Consider the following 17,229-nt stretch of genomic DNA (forward strand, 5'->3'; position numbering starts at 1 on the left):
TTGTTATAAGTTGAGTCAGTTCTTGCACTATCCTACCTCTATCTACTGGCAAGCTGTGAAACGTGTGTTGGGGTATCTGAAAGGACTGCTACTCTCGGTTTACATATCAAACAAGCAATTGATTTAAATTTTACTGGCTATTCTAATGCTAATTAGGCATCCTATCCTAATGACCGTCATTCTATCGGTGGGTACTGTATCTTCTTTAGAGATTCTTTGGTTTCATGAATTCTCATAAGCAATGTGTAGTATCTCGTTCCAGCACCGAGTCCAAGTATCGAGCTTTGACTGATTTGGCTGTTGAACTCATGTGGCTTCAATCTCTCTTAAGCAAAGTAAAATTTCCACTGTCTCAAACTCCTCAGATTTGGTGCGATAATATAAGTGCTCAAGCATTAGCTAGCAATTACAGGTGAGTATTCGGTCAATTCGATCAGTTCGGTTTTAATTTCTTTAAAATCGATCGACCAAATTATATAAGAAATTTGGATCGAATCGAATCAAAATTCACAACTGAACTGAATTAAAATCAAACTAAATTTTAATAATTCGATCGATTTATTCAATTTATGAGCTTGGATTTGAATCTATGAAATTTAATTGTTCATATATTCTTCTATCCAATTTTTTTTTCCTTGATGTTGAAAGCCCAACAAAAAATAATAATCTTATACTCTAATTTATGAAAAAATTAATAAGATTCAGTACTATTGCACTAAAAACTAAATTATAAAAATAAAAAATTAGAACATCATATTAAATAAAAAAAATACTATTACTGCAAGTAGTAGAAAGATGTCTCTTACTCACTTAGATGAATTTTTATTCACATTTTTAAAAAATATGATAGAAAAAATATAGATAATTTTGATCGGTTTGATTCATTTGATTCTTGAATTTTTAGATTGAATCGAACTGATCAACCGAAATTTTCATTAAAAAAAACCGAATCGAGTTGAAAATTGAATAGACCAAATCAAATAGACAAAATTTAATTTGATTCAGTTTGATTTTCGATTTCAATTCAATTTTGCTCGCCCCTCCTAGCAATCCTATCTTTCATGCACATACAAAGCACATAGAGTTGAATGCTCATTTCATCAGAGATCAAGTACTCGTTGGACGTGTTGTTATAGGCTATGTACCATCACATGTCCAACTTGCTCATTGCATGACAAAGTCGTTGTCTCATTCAAGGTTCTGGTCATTATGAAGCAAGCTCGGGATCTTACCAGCACTCCTTCACTTGAGGGAGCATGTTAGATAGTAACATGTGTTAGTATTGTGTATAGTTTCAGTTATACTCACGTGAATCTGTTATATAGTTATAACCTCTTATAACTAATTATGTACTCGTGATTTATTATAAATACAACATGTCTAGACTCTTAGTATTTATCCGAGTTAACCTTTCATTTCACTTCTTTGTATCTTCAACTGCACTAGGAAGGAAACCAATGAAAAAGCAAACTCATTATGGCATTGTTTTTATCCTCGTGGAAACTATTAATTGCGATGTTGGCCAATAAAAAGGTCGGTGCCTGTATTAAAGTATGAATTTTCAATTTTAAGGAAATCCATATCAAATGATTTTGAATTTTAGGGAGGTAAAAACTGGGAGATACATAAATATCTATTAAATTTTACTCATCAATATTGGAAAAATTGAAATCTGCTTCATCCCAGTAATTAATAATTTGAATCAGGCTAGGAAAGAATTAGCTATAGTTTAAACGATTCAACCAGGAGAAACGCAGCAAGGCAAATCGTCTCGCTTGCTCAAATCCGTTTGGACGAGATTCGGAAAGAGACTGGTCCTTTAAAAATGATGTAGATCACTATCGAATTGGCCTTGGGCCGTGTGATGAATGGCCCATATCTTGAGACCTGTGACAGCGATCGCGCCATTGTGCTGGCCCATGACTTTGAGCTTCAAGGCATAGCTTCTGACCACTTCTTATGCAAATAAGAAGAATAAGATCGCCCAACAAAATTAGAATAGTTATTGTATAAAAAAAGAAAGTTATTATTATGAATTATTATTTGGCCGATAATAAGAGTAGAATGGATAATTTTAAATCTTGTAAATAAAGGTAAAGAAAGATCAAAGATAAAAAATATTTATGAAAATTATTACATGAGACCTCTTATTTAATAATATTCTTAAAAGTTATGTTAATTATAACACCATTCAGTGGGATAAGATTTATTGTTATTGTATTGTTGTTATTTTGACCATCAAGAAGAAGAAGAATTGTTTGACTCCTGTCCTCAATTTTTTTAAAAAAAAAATAAAGAAGCGTGTAGTTAATTCACTTAATTATTTTTTATAAACAAGGAGAACGTGTGAAACAAATATGCCAACCAGATTAGGATCGGGACGTATAGATCTAATACTACTATGATCCTATCACGCATCCTCCCCTCAACTAGTCAACTTTTGTACATGCAGTTCTTTTTTCATTATATATATATATATATATATATATATCTGTATCTGTATCTATATCTTGATAGCTACCTGATTTTCATCTCTTATTTTATTCTGTTTCTTTTGAAGAAGGCCGCGATTGCCAAGCAACAAGCTATTGTAAGATTCTTTTTATCAGTCTTATCACTTGATGACATTTGGCAACTTATCTAAAGAATTTATGCTGTTTTGCGTTTATTTCTCAGCTGGCATTCATCACGCATTTACCGTGGGGGTGTTTTTAGTTTATATATTGTTAATAAGTGTAATATATATTGTAATTCATTTAGATAAAAGAATGCATTGAAGTATCGGGTACCAGAATTGAGCTTGATTTTGAAGTATTCGATGCATATAAAAAATTATTTTTTATAATAAAAAAATACATTTTTATATTTCTTTGATACTCATACACATCAAATAAGATGTAGTTAGAGCAAATTGAAATATCGATTTTCGGTCCACCGAATGGAATTTTTTATAAAGTGGTCTGAAAGATGAAAGAACGGTAAAGGAATATAATAAAGTAACTGGTTCTTTTTTTTCTTTGTTGATGTGGGCAAAAAACAAAAAAGAATTTGTCCTAAAACTATTGCAATGTTTCTCCAAAGGGAAAAAGAACAGTAATGTATAAAGGATAAACCCGTATTTCTTGTGAAATGAAAAATTGTATGAAGTGCAGTAAAGTGTGAACCCGGAATTCAAAAAGAAAGAAAATGGTGTCGCTAATCATGGTGCCCAAGAGTGGAGATGATCTGTAATCCAAATACAAAAGGAATCCGGGTCCACCCACCATGCACAGAGAGATTGTTGCATTGGCAGCACAGCATGATATTTCCTTATTTATAGACCCCACGGCTCGACTCTCTGGCTTCTAATATCCCAGCCTCGTAATTGCAACCTCTCACGGCTTCGAGGATGAAACCTCATCCTGTCTCCGGCGAAGCTTCTCGTCCCAACGACTCCGCTAAATCTATTGGCGACAAGCTCCGACAAGTCTACCAGGCAGCTGTGGTGGCCGTCACCGCCGACTCTCTGAAGCAGCCTAGGCTTCTCTTGCGTAATCAAACTGAGAGACGGGGACGGAGCCACCGTGCGAGCGCAGACGATCCGATTAGAACCTTGATGTTCTTGGGATCGTGGAGTCACACTTGAAGCATCGATCAAAACTAAACCGCCTTTTATTGAAACGCTTGAGTGAAGTGAAAAGAGAACGATGCATCTATGAAAAACTGAATCCATATGCAAACGGTGTAATATATTGTCAAATAAAACGCAGTAGATGGTGTAAAGATACTTACTAGGCTTTAACAGACATGAGGGCCTCTTTCAAGTTTATTTTTGTATCATCAATGACTTGATTGATCGTTTGATTGTATAGTATATACCCTACTCGAATAGTCAGGATATTAGTTAATAAGCAAGGTTTTGTCCTAATAATGAATTCTAGACTAGTAAAGCAGTTGTAGCTTCTAAATTACAAGGTTATGGTTGCATTCTATGCTATTTGCCGTTATTTCTCTTGCGTGCTCCTCCCTGTTGAGATTCCTATCCCTTTATTTCTGTTTCTGGAGTTTATCTCCCACTCGCATTGCCCGGTGAAATCTTCATTTATCCGCTGTAGAAGAAAAAGTGGGAGAAAGTAATTGATGATTACTTGCATTCTACTCCAGAAATTTGTAAATCAATCATTAATAACAATTGAACATTTGCTGCTCTTACGCGACAAATTCGATTGCAAAACCTCTGCGCAGAAATGAGTTAAATTCCACCTTCGACAATCTCAACTGAAGATATAAGGAAGCGCATACCTCAGATCACAAGGGCCACAGTAATCGACCGCAAAACTGTGACCGAAGTCATTTGATGGGAACTTTTCGATGAGTTACGCCTTTTTTCACAGAAATTGGGCGATATAAGGTGGAGTGATCCGGGTGAGTAAACTTCGGCTGAGACATAGATGTGTGATGTAGTGGTTTAATCACATGGGAGTGATGTATTTTTAAATTACCGTTCTCCACAAAATTGTGAGTAAAGAGAAGCGCTACTCTGATAAAAATATCAAAGAACAATTCAGTGTGAGGTCTCAAATTTGGAGCAATTCATTTCTTTTCTCCCCTCCTTCTACGATGCGTGTGTTGAAAGGTTTTGGATATTTAGACTTGTATATGTGTGTGTCAAAGCATACCAGTTTTAAATTTAAAAGCAAGTTAATATAATTAACAAAACAAAATTTTCATTTAAGATCGATCGATCATATTTAATGAAAAAGAAAACTTCTTAAATTCTGAAATTTGACTCCAGACTAAACATAGTAAAGTGAATTAAAATGTTGAGCCAAATGATAAGATCAACCTTCTTTCAAATTTTTTTTAAACAAAAAATTTAAAATTCCTTTCTCTCTCTCTCTCTCGCCAACGCACTCACTCTGAAACTCAGCGGACGATGGCAGAAGCTAGGGACTGGATGAGCCAATCTCTGACGACCCTTCAATCTCCGCTTGTATCTACCATCTACCTCCCGAAATCCACTCGGCCTAACAGCTGATTAAAGCTTCCCATCTTCATCTACTTTCACAGCAGTGGATTCTGCCTCGTATACGCCTTCTCCTACATCAAACACTGCTACCTCAATCTCATCATCTCCAAAGCTAATGCCATCGCCGTCCCCGTCGAATACAAGCTTACACCAGAGCACCCTCTTCCCGCAGCTTTTGAAGAATGCTTGTGCGTGTTTTGTGGTGAAGATGAGCCTAGGGACAAAGGGGTTGCGTACTGTGAGGCTGTGAAGAAAAGTGGACGGGAAGGTGAAGTGGATTTACTTGAAGTGGAAGGAGAAGATCATTGCTTGCATATTTTGAACGTCGAAACTGAGAATGCTAAGAAAATTTTGAATCGCCTATCTTAATTCCTCTCTTAGAATTTAGAAACGAGGTTGTGAATTTGTGATATTTATGTTTAGGGGCTAGGAGAAGAAAAAAAGAATTCATGAACAACTTAATTTTGGTCCTAATTCCTTCCCTTCTCAAGCGCACTGATGTAAATTTCGCCATTATTATTATTATCATTATACCATTCTATTTGCGCTTAATTTCTTGACTCATTCAAATAATGAGATTATATATGTTTTTTAATATTTATTTCGGCCACTGTATTGCACTCTTCCTTGCAAAATTCATATTAACAAACTTGCTAATTAACGTACACTGAGTTGTTAATTTTCTTTTTATAATTATTAATGCAATATATTGGACTTTTGTGGAAAATTTCATTAAATACTTCCAATTTCATATATATATATATATATATATTTATGATTGTCTTCTATAAAAGGGGTTTACCAATATGAGTTGATTTTTATAAATGGGGTTATCTGGCATGGAATGCCTTTTGTAAAGTGATTTATTTGTACAGAAAAAGATTTTATATGGTCACTTGTTTACAAATTGGACAAAGTATCTAGATAAAATCATTTGACATTCCTGTAATTGATAGTTTATTAATATAAGTTGTTCATTTTCCTACATAATACTGTCCATCTCTATACATGAAGTTGTTCATTACCCTGCCTTCGATGTTTGTGCCATGACTTAATGTTGATTTTATTATGTCTAAATTATGTTAAGTGAGTTGTTCATTTGCGTATGTACTATTGTTCAATTCATTATGAACTGTAGTTTATTAGCCAATTGAAATTGTTTATAGCATTACTTTCACTAGATTTTATTTCAAGTATTGCTTTTACGTTAAAACGAGTTGTTTATTTGCTTTTGTATCATTGTTCATTTCTCTATGGACTGTTGTTCATTAGCCTATTGGAATTGTTTATAATGTTATTTTCACTTGATGTTATTCCACGTATTGCTTTCATGTTAAAATAAGTTGTTCACTTGCTTAGATTCTGATGTTCATTTCCTTACGAATTGTTGTTCATTGATCTATTGAAGTTGTTTATAACGTTACTTTAACTTAATTTTATTCCAAAGATTGATTTCATGTTAAAATGAGTTGTTCATTTGTTTACATATTGTTGTTCATCGGCATACTAGAATTATTTATAATGTTACTCTCACTTGATTTTATTTCATTTACTGTTTTCATGCACTTGATTTATTCCAAATATTGCATCATGTTAAGATGAATTGTTCATTTGCCTATGTACTGTTGTTCTTTACTCTATTAACTGTTGTTTTACTTTATTAATTTAATTTAAAAGAAAATTAATTTTGTCATTTTCTTCAACATTTTAATTTCACTCTAATTTAATACTTTTGAATTGAAATGATGTTTTAGAATTTCTTATGCTCTCTATTTTATTAACTATAATCAAGGAGTCTTAGATGAAAATTTTTCTGATAACAAAAAATTAGTTATAGAAGCCAACAAAAATTGATCTAATTAATAAGGATGTACTCCCTCTGTTAAAAAATATAAGGCATTTTTTGAGGAGTTAGATGTTCAAAAACTTAAAATATTTTTACTTTTTTGAGGTGTAATCATTGTCTTAATTGATAATGACTTTATATTTATTGTAGGGTGTTTAATAGAAATAAATATAAAAAAAATAAAATTAGTTTGAAAGTAAGAATTACTTTATTAAAAGATAAAATATAATTAAAAATGCTTATAATTTCTAACGAAGCAAGTATCTGATACTTTACAGACTAGATTCAAATCCTTGTGCTTGTTTGATTAGAATAAAATATCTTAAATATACAAGTTTATGTACTCAACGTCTGTTCCTAGACTCTTTATGTCAAAGCACTGAACTGTCACCATGAAAAGGAAAAAAAGGTACAGAAGTGGTTGAGTTTCTATGATCAGATGCCATTGTCACTATTTTCCAGCCACACACGAGTAAATCGGGAGGTATCTATCATCCGCGAAGCAAATTTGATGATCTTCACAAAATATGCCTCACTCAGCCCCAAAACGAGGGCCAGTAGAACTGTTCTTTCCAATGAGTGGGTTATATGTGGGGGTCCTAAAAACCATTCAAGAAATTACCAAAAATTGCCGTGCCCTCTAAACATCAAATTTGATGCATGTTACCTCGATTACAATCCTGTATCAGCGTCCAATAAATCTGTCGACTCATTAGAACTCAAACTGAGTGACAGTAACACTGATAGCGCAGGTCACCAGATCTCGCTAGGAATTTGGGAACACGGATTACAAAATAATCGCAACATGAGACATGGAAGTATCAAGTATCCTTAATCTTTCCCACACGAACAGTACTCAATCAAGTCCATCTCAAATGGGAAATACAATCAATTAGTCGGGAAACCGCGTTTCTTGTTTCCAACAAAGAGATACTTAGATACAAAAGAACGCACTCTAGCCATTCCTGAGTAAACACCTGCTTAATGAACCACTATGCATCCGTAGATAATGCCATAATACCAAAATCCTGATGTAATGCAAGAAAATAACAAAAAGTTCTTTAGCATGAACGTGACTTAAGCAGATCCCTCTTCTTGCTTTGGCTTAGCAGGCGCCACAGGGGATGGTGAGCTCTCCACACCCATTTCCGCTTTAAGGTCATTGATGCTTTGCTCCAACTCGTTTATACGGTTTCCCATCTCATCGAGTACATTGATGTCAAGGAAAACATTTCAGCAATGATAGAAAGTCCATTACAATATCATGTAAAATAGATATCAATAAAATCCTGCCTAGACCAATATTTTGGTGAGCCATGAGCAATTATGCAGTTCCGCTTTACCAGGACAACATGTCATTGCTCTGAATACTAAGACCTCAAAATCAAATACAGAAAAATTCCGTTAAATTTCTGATGACTTTTTTGTTTTTTGTTTTTTTTTTTTAAATCTTATGTTAAAAGTAGGTTCGAGAAATGCAAGCTCCTTTAGTATTCTATCCTCTAACCTTCTAATCCTGTTACTGGAAAATTATGGAAAGAGAGCTAGAGTTAAAAACTTGAAAAAAATCAGCACAACTTCCACAACCAAAATACACAAAACATAAAGCAGCACATAGACTAACTTATTTTAAAAAGGATATTCTTTGTGACTATGGAATCTGACATAGTCTGGAACCTAGTTTGCTGGGGAAAAAGAAATCTTGTTAGCAATGGGTGAATGTATTCTGATAACCAACAACGTAACAATGAGAGTCTACACTAAACAGCTCACCATCTGCTGAAGAAGATTTTGCACCTGAAGGCAAAAGGGCCAGATAAAAGTCAGAACTCATTGACATAAAAAAAACACAAAAATATTTATCTAAGCAAAAGCTTTCCCACTTCAACATTAGACAAACCAATTTGCATACTCTCGCTCTCATCTTGGACTTTGGGATGCCAGAAGACAATCCCTCATCGATAATGGATTGAAATTCCAAATAAGCCAGTTTGAGAAATACCAGGTGTTAAATATCACTTTCTAACGGAATTGACAGTAACAATTGCATTTATAGAAAACCATTAATCCTTCAAACTGTAGAGCTGACAACTTACAAAGGCTGTCATATCTGCAGTGCTTTGCTTTGGATCTTCGGAGTCATGTCCATCCTGTCAAAAGAAGGGTTGGTTTGGGGGGACCGTGGTCAGAAAGCCAACAAAACAATGCCCAAATGGAATTACAAAAACTCGTCACTTATTGAACGAGATCGGGATCGGATTACGAGTAGAAACTTAACCAGTGAAGTACAGTTTAAATCAAAGTAACCTTGCTATGAGCTCAAATAGAGAAGCAGCCGCACAAAAGGAAACAGAATGAACAACACAAAGATCCAACAAGTAAACAATTAACCAGACAGACATAAAATTCGAAATGCTTGCTCAGTCTCTAATCATCAACAAGATCAAAAATCAACCCAAATTCGGCGACTAAACCCTAACAGTAGAAAAATGCGGACCAAGGGAAAGATCAGGGGCTCAACGGGCATGTATTTATTCGGATAGTTCTTAAATTATATAAACCCTAATTGCTATCAGGAATCACAATACAGAACAAAACGAAGAAGATATCCAGGAAACATATCAGGTAACAAAATGAAATCAGGAAAAGAAACCCAGACCATGATCAAAGCAGGTTGAATTTCTAAAACGAACTCCACAGAAATTAACAAGCTCCAAGGTCACGAAATGAGCGAGAGGACCGAGGGAGTACATATCACTTACCAGGTCAGGCTTGCCATGACGAACCCGACAGACCCGACGCGCCAGGTGCAATTACAAAACTACCACCATTTTCTTTCCAGACGGGTTATTGCTCAATTAATATTACTATTACTACTTATCTTTATAAATTGTGAAGTTTATGAATTCATCCTGTTCTCTCTAGTCTTTATCGGCTCATCCCGAGAGTCATTAGCCCATGGAAAAAACGAGGTGAAATTAAAAATTTGAATCAATTGCTAAAATTTTATTTTTTATTATTTTTGTATCAAGTTTTAGTACATGGGTAATTTGGTCATTTGGGACTATAAAGAGGATGAGATTCAGAACCGCGGGATTCCATTCAAATGTTTTTTAATATTATTGGATGGATATTCAATTACTATGTACCTTGAAATTCATATTTGAATTTTCCCCTTTCCAGTGGCTGGCAAGATCATCATGCCATCGCTTTACATCTAGACAGAATGCTTTCTGTCGTGTGGTTAACACGTGGGGAGAAATAAAATTTAAAAATTTTTAATTTATTTATAATTCAATCTCTCAACTATAACTTATTATAACTTAATCTCTTAATTATAATTTATTACAACTCAATCTCATGACTTTTGATTTATTTACAATTTAGTCTTTATTTTTTAAAAGAAATGGTCATATATAGCTTTAAAATATCTTCCTTTCACTCTTTAATATGGAATCTAAACTACCATAAAAATAAAAAAAGAACTAACAAAAGTTAAAGGATTAAATTATAGATAAATTAAAAGTTGAAAAACTGAGTTATAAACGAGTCAAAAGTTAAAGAATTAAATCACAATAAATCATATTTAAGAGATTAATTTATAAATAAATTAAAAATTAAAAGATTAAAAAATTATTTTTTTCTAAAACTCATCGTACATCATATTAATATATTTGTAATTTTTAAAAATATAATTTTGTATAATAATAACTTTTAAATTTATTTTCATGAATAAATATATTTTCTGCATAATATGAAAACTAATATCAAACAAAATATATTAAAAAAGAAACCAAACACATCTTTTAAAATTAAAAGAAATATTAAATGTGCATGTTGAACTCAATAAAATTAAAAATAATTTCCATTAAGGGAAACACCTTTGGAAAGCATTTAACCAGGGGTATGTTTGTTTAAAATCTCGTATTGATCCGTACATAATTATTATCTTATTTCAATTCCCATCATCGCCATAACCCTTTACATATGTTAGGGCAAAAGATATAATTTTCCACGATGGAAAGAAAATTAACTCAAGAGATATATCCTTCTTTGACCTGGATTCAAGTTTACCACAATTTTTGGTGTAAATTATCAAATGAGAGGTTTTAATACGAAAAAGTTGTCACAGGAACCTGACGACTAACATATTTGGCACAGAAGAATTCCTAAACAAAATGAAACATGAAGATTAAAAAAACAAGAAAAAAAAATACATTAGAAGGGAGGTGAGAGGGAGAAACAGTTTGTCCCTATCCTCCACAGAAATAAAATAAACAGGAGGCTTTAGAACTTCCATTTGCCTTTGTGTGTGGATGATGTATCTTGTACATAGGGATAATCCGGTTGAGCAGACCACAGGCCCCACAGTATGGTTAAGTGAAGGCAGAGAAGCAGCCCTGACGAAAGGCTATTTGAAGGATAGATATTCCAGCACATCTCCACTCCCATGAACAAAATTAAACTGCTTCATAAAGAGAAATTGATCTTGTTATGAACACCATGTAGCATGTAAAATCATGAAAAATTTAGCAAGGGAACAAATGTGGAATAATTTACCGTGTCAATGTCGAATAATTAGTTCTCCAAAGAAGGTAAGGTAAGCTATGGAAATACCTGTATCACATACCATTAGCGAAGTAACGTTAATTGGCACCATTGCACTTGACGGATAATAAACAACTGTGGAAGAGTGAATCATCTGTATATTTGTGTTAGGCAAGATGTTCATAATATTTGGTTTACTTTCAAGGTCGATTCAGCAAAGTAAAGGAAACTAGGAATAATTGCTAATTGGTCATCAATGCGAAGAAGATAGTTCACATGTATGTGCATAATAAATGATAAATAAGACAACTCTCAGATGAAATACCAGCATAACTGAGAAAAACATGAAAGAAGAGAAGGCTCACAGGTAAGAATTTACACCCCAAGTCCCAAAAGACATCTTCTATTCACCAAAAAAATTATAAGCAGTCATTACATAAATAATAAGGATTAGACCATAATAATTCTACCAGGAATGTCTTCAAAAATTTATAAAACTGATACGAAAATTATCTTACAAGCTACCACAGTCAGGAATGAGGCAAGCAACTTTTGCATCTAGAGCTTATAGCAAAAATCAGGCAAGGATTATTTTCAGCAGAACTTACCATGAATAAAATTGATAGTGCAACGACCTTGCACAAACAATGCCAATGAAATTTCCAACAAACATTGTTGTCATGATATCTGAGCATAAGGCAAGATTTAGTATTTAAAAGAAGAGCATGAAGAAGAGAAATGAAAATTCAGAGGAGGAAGGTAGCTTCAACTTTAGTCAAAAGTAGAATCTAGTCCTCACTAAATTTTCTGAGATTCATTACTCACGTTCTTTAGTAAGAACCTTCAAGGATGATGAATTGGTCTTGCCAAACTTTTTAAATGAGGAAGAAAAGAAAAGCGCAAACCCTAGCCTCATAGAGACGTATTTGGAATGCAGAAAATTGAGAAGCCCTCCTTCATGCCTGCAAGAAATTAAACATGCAAACATATATAAAATAGCAAGCCACATCCACATGTTAAACTCAACTAAACTAGAAGCCTACTTGTCCCAATGGAGCAAGATTTGACTATCGCACTAAAACAGAAGCATAAGAACTAATGAAATGCATAACTTTGACTATAATAATTATCAAAATTGCAGCCATCTCTTTTCAAAGCTTACAAATATGTTCTTCAAATACAAATACAACAACCCCTTTCCTAATTTTTTTTCCCCCTCCCCTCCCCCAGGGGGACTTTATACCTACTTGCACCATCTACAGTGTGCAAACAAAGCAAGTAATATGAGGTGAGCGGCCAGCAAAAAGATTGCAAATCCTTTGGATATGAAGACTGGTTCAGGCATAAACTTGAAGTTAACAGACCTGATAACATGCAATCAAAAAGTATGTATCAGAGAGACACCAATTTGGATCAATAAAAGAAATGCATGTGAAAGCACATATGAATCGAGGCATTATCACATAAAGTGAACTGGTATAGATATTCAATTATGCAGCCTGAAGAAAGGAGTGTTAACAATGTTCAAGGGTCCCACTATAATGCAGACTTTGGCACTTTCGACAAGATTGAGAGTAAAAAACTGAACAGAGTATCAATTCGTTTGCCAGTCAAGACAGCAAACTTCTTAGCTCATTTGCTAATGTATTGTTTCAGTGAAAATCTGGGTGCACTTATGTAAATATATTCCATTGTGCCAAAAGGTTGCTACCAATTTCTGTATAAAATGAAATTTTGAATCAACTTTATTCCCCTCTTCCATTCATAAACAATCAATCAACATTTGACTCGAAAAGGCTTCTTAATTACAGTGTAACGTTAAATTTGCTAGCAGAGTTCATGGCTATTAAGCATATATCAAAAGCCAAACTCCAGAAACAAGTACCAGAAATGGATGAAGACACGACTAAGATTGAAGGCTCTTGATATATATGCAGCTGGATATGAAGCTAGGAAAGGAAGTCCCAACAATATCTGCAGCAGCATTTAACCACTTAGGTGTTAACAAATGACACTAATATTGGACAGAGATCACCCTTCCCCACCAATTGCATTTTAACAAAGTCCAACTCAATTGATTGTGTGAAAAGAATGTTAAAGAATGACATACAGCAGTCTCCATGAATCAAAAGATTATTCACTTCGTAAAGCACGATGTTTGAGGAAAGAAACAACAGCTTGTAGTGCAAAAGGAGGAAGCTTGTTGCCACATTACATTTTAAAGATTATGACACAATAAAACATACACAGTGAATCAAACAACAGAGTCAAACACCTGAACCAATGCTGCACCAGCTAATGCCAATAACACCCCGCTTATATCCATAGCCTGCATGTGTTTGAAGAAAACAATGCTAATTGAAAAAATTCTACACCCAAATTCCAAGATAATAATACAATGCACTAAATTTTATATAGTGTACCTTTAGCATCAGCAGCAATAAGGGTGGAGCATAAAGAAGCACATTCATCTTCACCGAAACAGCCCCACTAACAAATAAATATGAAAAGCCCTGTAAAAATTTTAACGGATAGGAAGATGAGCTCAGGAAACCAACCATTACCTGAACATAATTAAACCAAGATGCCACCTTTGGTGAATGATTAAGAGCAAAGCAGCATGAAGAAGTGTCATGGCCACACAGTCATTAAAGAGGCGAAGCATGAAAATAGAGTGCAATCTTTTTGACAAAGAAAGTAAGCAAAGGGCCCACCATGGAACCTGTCAGACGTTTCAAGAGCCATGAAAACTGTTATCAATGCCATGAAAAAGAAAACAAACGATGGTTGGGGGGGGGACTAGCAGCAAAGGTCATTCTAGAAACCACAAAAGTTATTACACAGGTTGAGTTATAGAAATTAGACAACATGCAAGGATAAAGGCAATGTGTAAGTTACAATAATTTCTGAAAGACATGAGCCAATGTAAAGCATTAAATTTTTCGTTGAATAGTTCTGAAAACAAGAACAGCGAGTTGAAGATTTTGCTTGTTAAACGCAACCACCTAAATATAGCCACATTTTAAGGGGAAAACGCAACAACAGAAATCAGTTTCCTTACCACGTCAGTCTTCACATACACTAAGAGAATGATTGCCAGATTAAGAGTATACAAAAATGCGAACAAAATCTGCAGTGACAGAAGAGAAACGTGTGATGATTTCTTCAACAATTCTTTCATGCATTTAGTAACCAGTGATCTGAAAATCATTATAATGAAGGGTCCAACTTCCTCAAAAATGTTTTTCATGAAGCCAGTAAGAAGGAAAGAGTTCTGCATCAGTGATATAGTCGGCATTATTTAGAGCTATGCTACATAAAAGGGCTCTGCGCACAGGAAGCTATGTGTGCCTTTTACCAATTCCAGTACCATGCCTGTAAAATTGGGTGCAAGAAGACATAGAAACATAATGACTGGTTTGATTGGCCTTTCTAGCAAAATGCAGAAAATGCTTTTGGTATTGAAAATTTTTTCATGTGAAAATGTTATGGTACATTTTGATTGGGGAAAACAACTGCCATCAATGGGAGGGAGGTTTTCTTTCTTATAGCTGTCCAGATCTGACTAACATGCACTTTTAATGTAATAGTGCATCAGCAAAGCAACATGAAGCAAGAAAATTTATTATTATCAGGAAATAAATTCTGAAAGCATTGGCTGTATCCAATAACCTGAGCTGGATACACTGCTCCTCCAGTAAGATACTGGAATGCAGAATAGATGTATAGAAATCCAGCCGGGTAGACTAGAGGCCCAGTATCCCCTTTGAGGTTCCTGTAATCTCTTTCTCCTCCAAGAAACCCAGTAACCTGTTTGATGAAGCAGCATTAGACTACAAATTTATGATATGGATTCAGCAAACCCGGTAATTCAATTAAAACTTCCGAATATAGGCCATGAGGATCGGGGACATCTGAAGAATTGAAAATTTTAGGCCTGCATGTCCCTTAACCGGAACTGAACATTTTAAAGTCAACCGAGCACTCAATAAAAACACAGTCATGCTACTTGAAATTCATCTGGATGGCGTATTGGCTGTCTAGTTTCACCTATAGTGAACCAGACAGAGACATTCAAGCCCAAAAAAGACTCTTTCATTTGTTTGGCCAATAGCTCAAAAAGACACTTGCCTGTGACATGTAAGCGTCCCAATCTATCTTTGTATCTGCAATGAAAGACATCGACAAACATCAGCAGTCAAGTGGTACCCAAAAACCTCCCCCGAAGAGGTCCGAATACACGATAAAATGAACAGAATGTTGAACGGATGTGGATTCTCTGCAGTTGGCTAAATGACTGTACGATATGCATAGTTAATAAAATGAAGTCATTCGAATAATTCATTTGGGGATTGTATGCCATATTTATTTATTGGCTGAAGAGAGTGATACTTCTAGCAGCAAAAGAAATTAAACTGATGCTTCTCGTGCCAAAAAGAAATTGAACTCATGCTTTGATTTGGTTCAGTAATATATTCTGAGGGGATATTTAAAATACACTCAAAACAATGTATTTCATGGTTTCTTCATGATTAGAAGTCACGACCATGGCATGCAATCTCCCATAAGATTAGTGAAATGGCTAAGGTTTATTGACCGTACAGCCTACAGTCATTTAGCCGACTGTGGAAAATATAAAAGGTACATCCATGTTGAACTTACACGGGACAAATGTGATGATGAGAAAGGCAAGGATGGCATCCACAAAAACCAGAGCAACGGCCAAGGGTACCTTTGGATTGTCCATAAACTTTTGGGTTAAGACTTCTGATCTCGGCGGAGGAGACGATGGAGTCACCGATTGGGCAACTGCGGTTTCTCGGCTTCTGAATCGGGTGCCGTCGTCCATTGTACAAGCTCAGAGACTTCAAAGCTTGAGTCTCGAGCTACTCGCAGAGAAAACGGCTGTGAATTTTTTTTTTTCCTCAAATTTCCTGGGGTTCTACGGGCCCAATATGCCTTTTTTGGACCCTAGAGGATGGATCCCTTAAAGGGACGTACACGGCCCTGTTTAGTCTTAGCTCCTGCAACAGAGCAGCGGATAAACAGGCTTCCTTGCCTTTGTAGTTCAGTGTTAATCCTAAATTTGCAGTCGCGCAGGGTCGAGAGCTGAAACAAACTGTGAACTCGAAACCCTTGCAAAACAAGACTAAGAAAAAAGTGTGTTCTTTTCATTGTGTTGAATTTGAATAAGAAAAGAAAAGCATTAGGAAATCAAGATATCAAAGAAACTGGTTGGAAAATTTGATTGAGACCGTGAACTGTGGTACATGCACGCATTTTGGATATGATGTCATTTCATAGGTTCGATATGATGTTAGTTTGTTTGAATGTTTGTTTTGGTTTCCGTTGTTAGTGATTGTAATTTTTTTTATTGATTAATAAAATTGACTTTATTTGGCCAAAAAAAAGATATGACAGATTTTGGAATCTTGAGATCTAGATGTAAAGAAATATACATGTATAATTATGCTAACAATAGGCCAAAACCGTAAAAGAAGTAGAATTCGGTGAAAAGCCTGTGCATGCAGCGCTAGTCACAAGCGCTTTTCTTTTTTATTCCACGGCAAATTAAAAAAATGAATAACCTTTGTTAAATGCATCGTGGTTAAAAAAAATACTTTCTCTCACTCATACATTATACATTTTTATCATATACTCATTAAAAATTGCAAAAAAAGAAAATGAAGGACCGTAATTCTTATCCATTCTTCAAATATAAACCTCACTAGTGTTTGTCACACAATAAAAATAAGGGTTAAGAGTTGAAAACATCCTTAAAATGCACACAAAGGATTACAAAATATAAATAATCATAAACTCAATT

General features: G+C 34.6%; 4 protein-coding genes across 6 annotated transcripts; 2 read left to right on the forward strand and 2 right to left on the reverse strand.

Moving 5' to 3' along the window:
* The first annotated feature begins 3,337 nt into the window (after window positions 1-3,337).
* Window positions 3,338-3,986, forward strand: LOC129306934 (uncharacterized). The gene has a single exon (XM_054947756.1). It carries the CDS (start codon window positions 3,389-3,391, stop codon window positions 3,623-3,625), a length of 237 nt encoding a protein of 78 aa, XP_054803731.1. The 5' UTR covers window positions 3,338-3,388; the 3' UTR covers window positions 3,626-3,986.
* A 929-nt stretch (window positions 3,987-4,915) lies between these two features.
* Window positions 4,916-5,377, forward strand: LOC129305646 (2-hydroxyisoflavanone dehydratase-like). The gene is made up of 2 exons (XM_054945623.1): window positions 4,916-4,968; window positions 5,050-5,377. Exons 1-2 carry the CDS (start codon window positions 4,916-4,918, stop codon window positions 5,375-5,377), a joined length of 381 nt encoding a protein of 126 aa, XP_054801598.1.
* Window positions 5,378-7,641: 2,264 nt separating this feature from the next.
* Window positions 7,642-9,600, reverse strand: LOC129306417 (heat shock factor-binding protein-like). Its single transcript, XM_054947025.1, has 5 exons — window positions 9,514-9,600; window positions 8,951-9,004; window positions 8,628-8,651; window positions 8,497-8,539; window positions 7,642-8,062 (listed from the first exon to the last, which is right to left on the reverse strand). The coding sequence occupies exons 1-5, from the start codon at window positions 9,514-9,516 to the stop codon at window positions 7,932-7,934; spliced, it is 255 nt and encodes an 84-aa protein (XP_054803000.1). The 5' UTR covers window positions 9,517-9,600; the 3' UTR covers window positions 7,642-7,931.
* A 1,323-nt stretch (window positions 9,601-10,923) lies between these two features.
* Window positions 10,924-16,583, reverse strand: LOC129307346 (dol-P-Man:Man(5)GlcNAc(2)-PP-Dol alpha-1,3-mannosyltransferase). Of its 3 annotated transcripts, none has more exons than XM_054948279.1 (13): window positions 16,135-16,581; window positions 15,534-15,568; window positions 15,075-15,212; window positions 14,464-14,532; window positions 13,967-14,124; window positions 13,826-13,892; window positions 13,678-13,731; window positions 13,288-13,376; window positions 12,650-12,766; window positions 12,228-12,364; window positions 12,011-12,089; window positions 11,415-11,471; window positions 10,924-11,319 (listed from the first exon to the last, which is right to left on the reverse strand). In XM_054948279.1, the coding sequence occupies exons 2-13, from the start codon at window positions 15,540-15,542 to the stop codon at window positions 11,142-11,144; spliced, it is 1,152 nt and encodes a 383-aa protein (XP_054804254.1). In that variant the 5' UTR covers window positions 15,543-15,568; window positions 16,135-16,581; the 3' UTR covers window positions 10,924-11,141. The 3 variants fall into 3 exon arrangements, with proteins under 3 accessions (XP_054804254.1, XP_054804252.1, XP_054804253.1); XM_054948277.1 differs by having other exon boundaries at window positions 16,065-16,581; XM_054948278.1 differs by lacking the exon at window positions 13,967-14,124 and having other exon boundaries at window positions 13,826-13,915; window positions 16,065-16,583.
* Between the last annotated feature and the right edge of the window lie 646 nt (window positions 16,584-17,229).

The sequence above is a fragment of the Prosopis cineraria genome, unplaced genomic scaffold (genome assembly GCF_029017545.1).
Source record: "Prosopis cineraria cultivar Desert tree isolate PC_DT_omini unplaced genomic scaffold, ASM2901754v1 PC3, whole genome shotgun sequence".
Classification (NCBI taxonomy): domain Eukaryota; kingdom Viridiplantae; phylum Streptophyta; class Magnoliopsida; order Fabales; family Fabaceae; genus Prosopis; species Prosopis cineraria.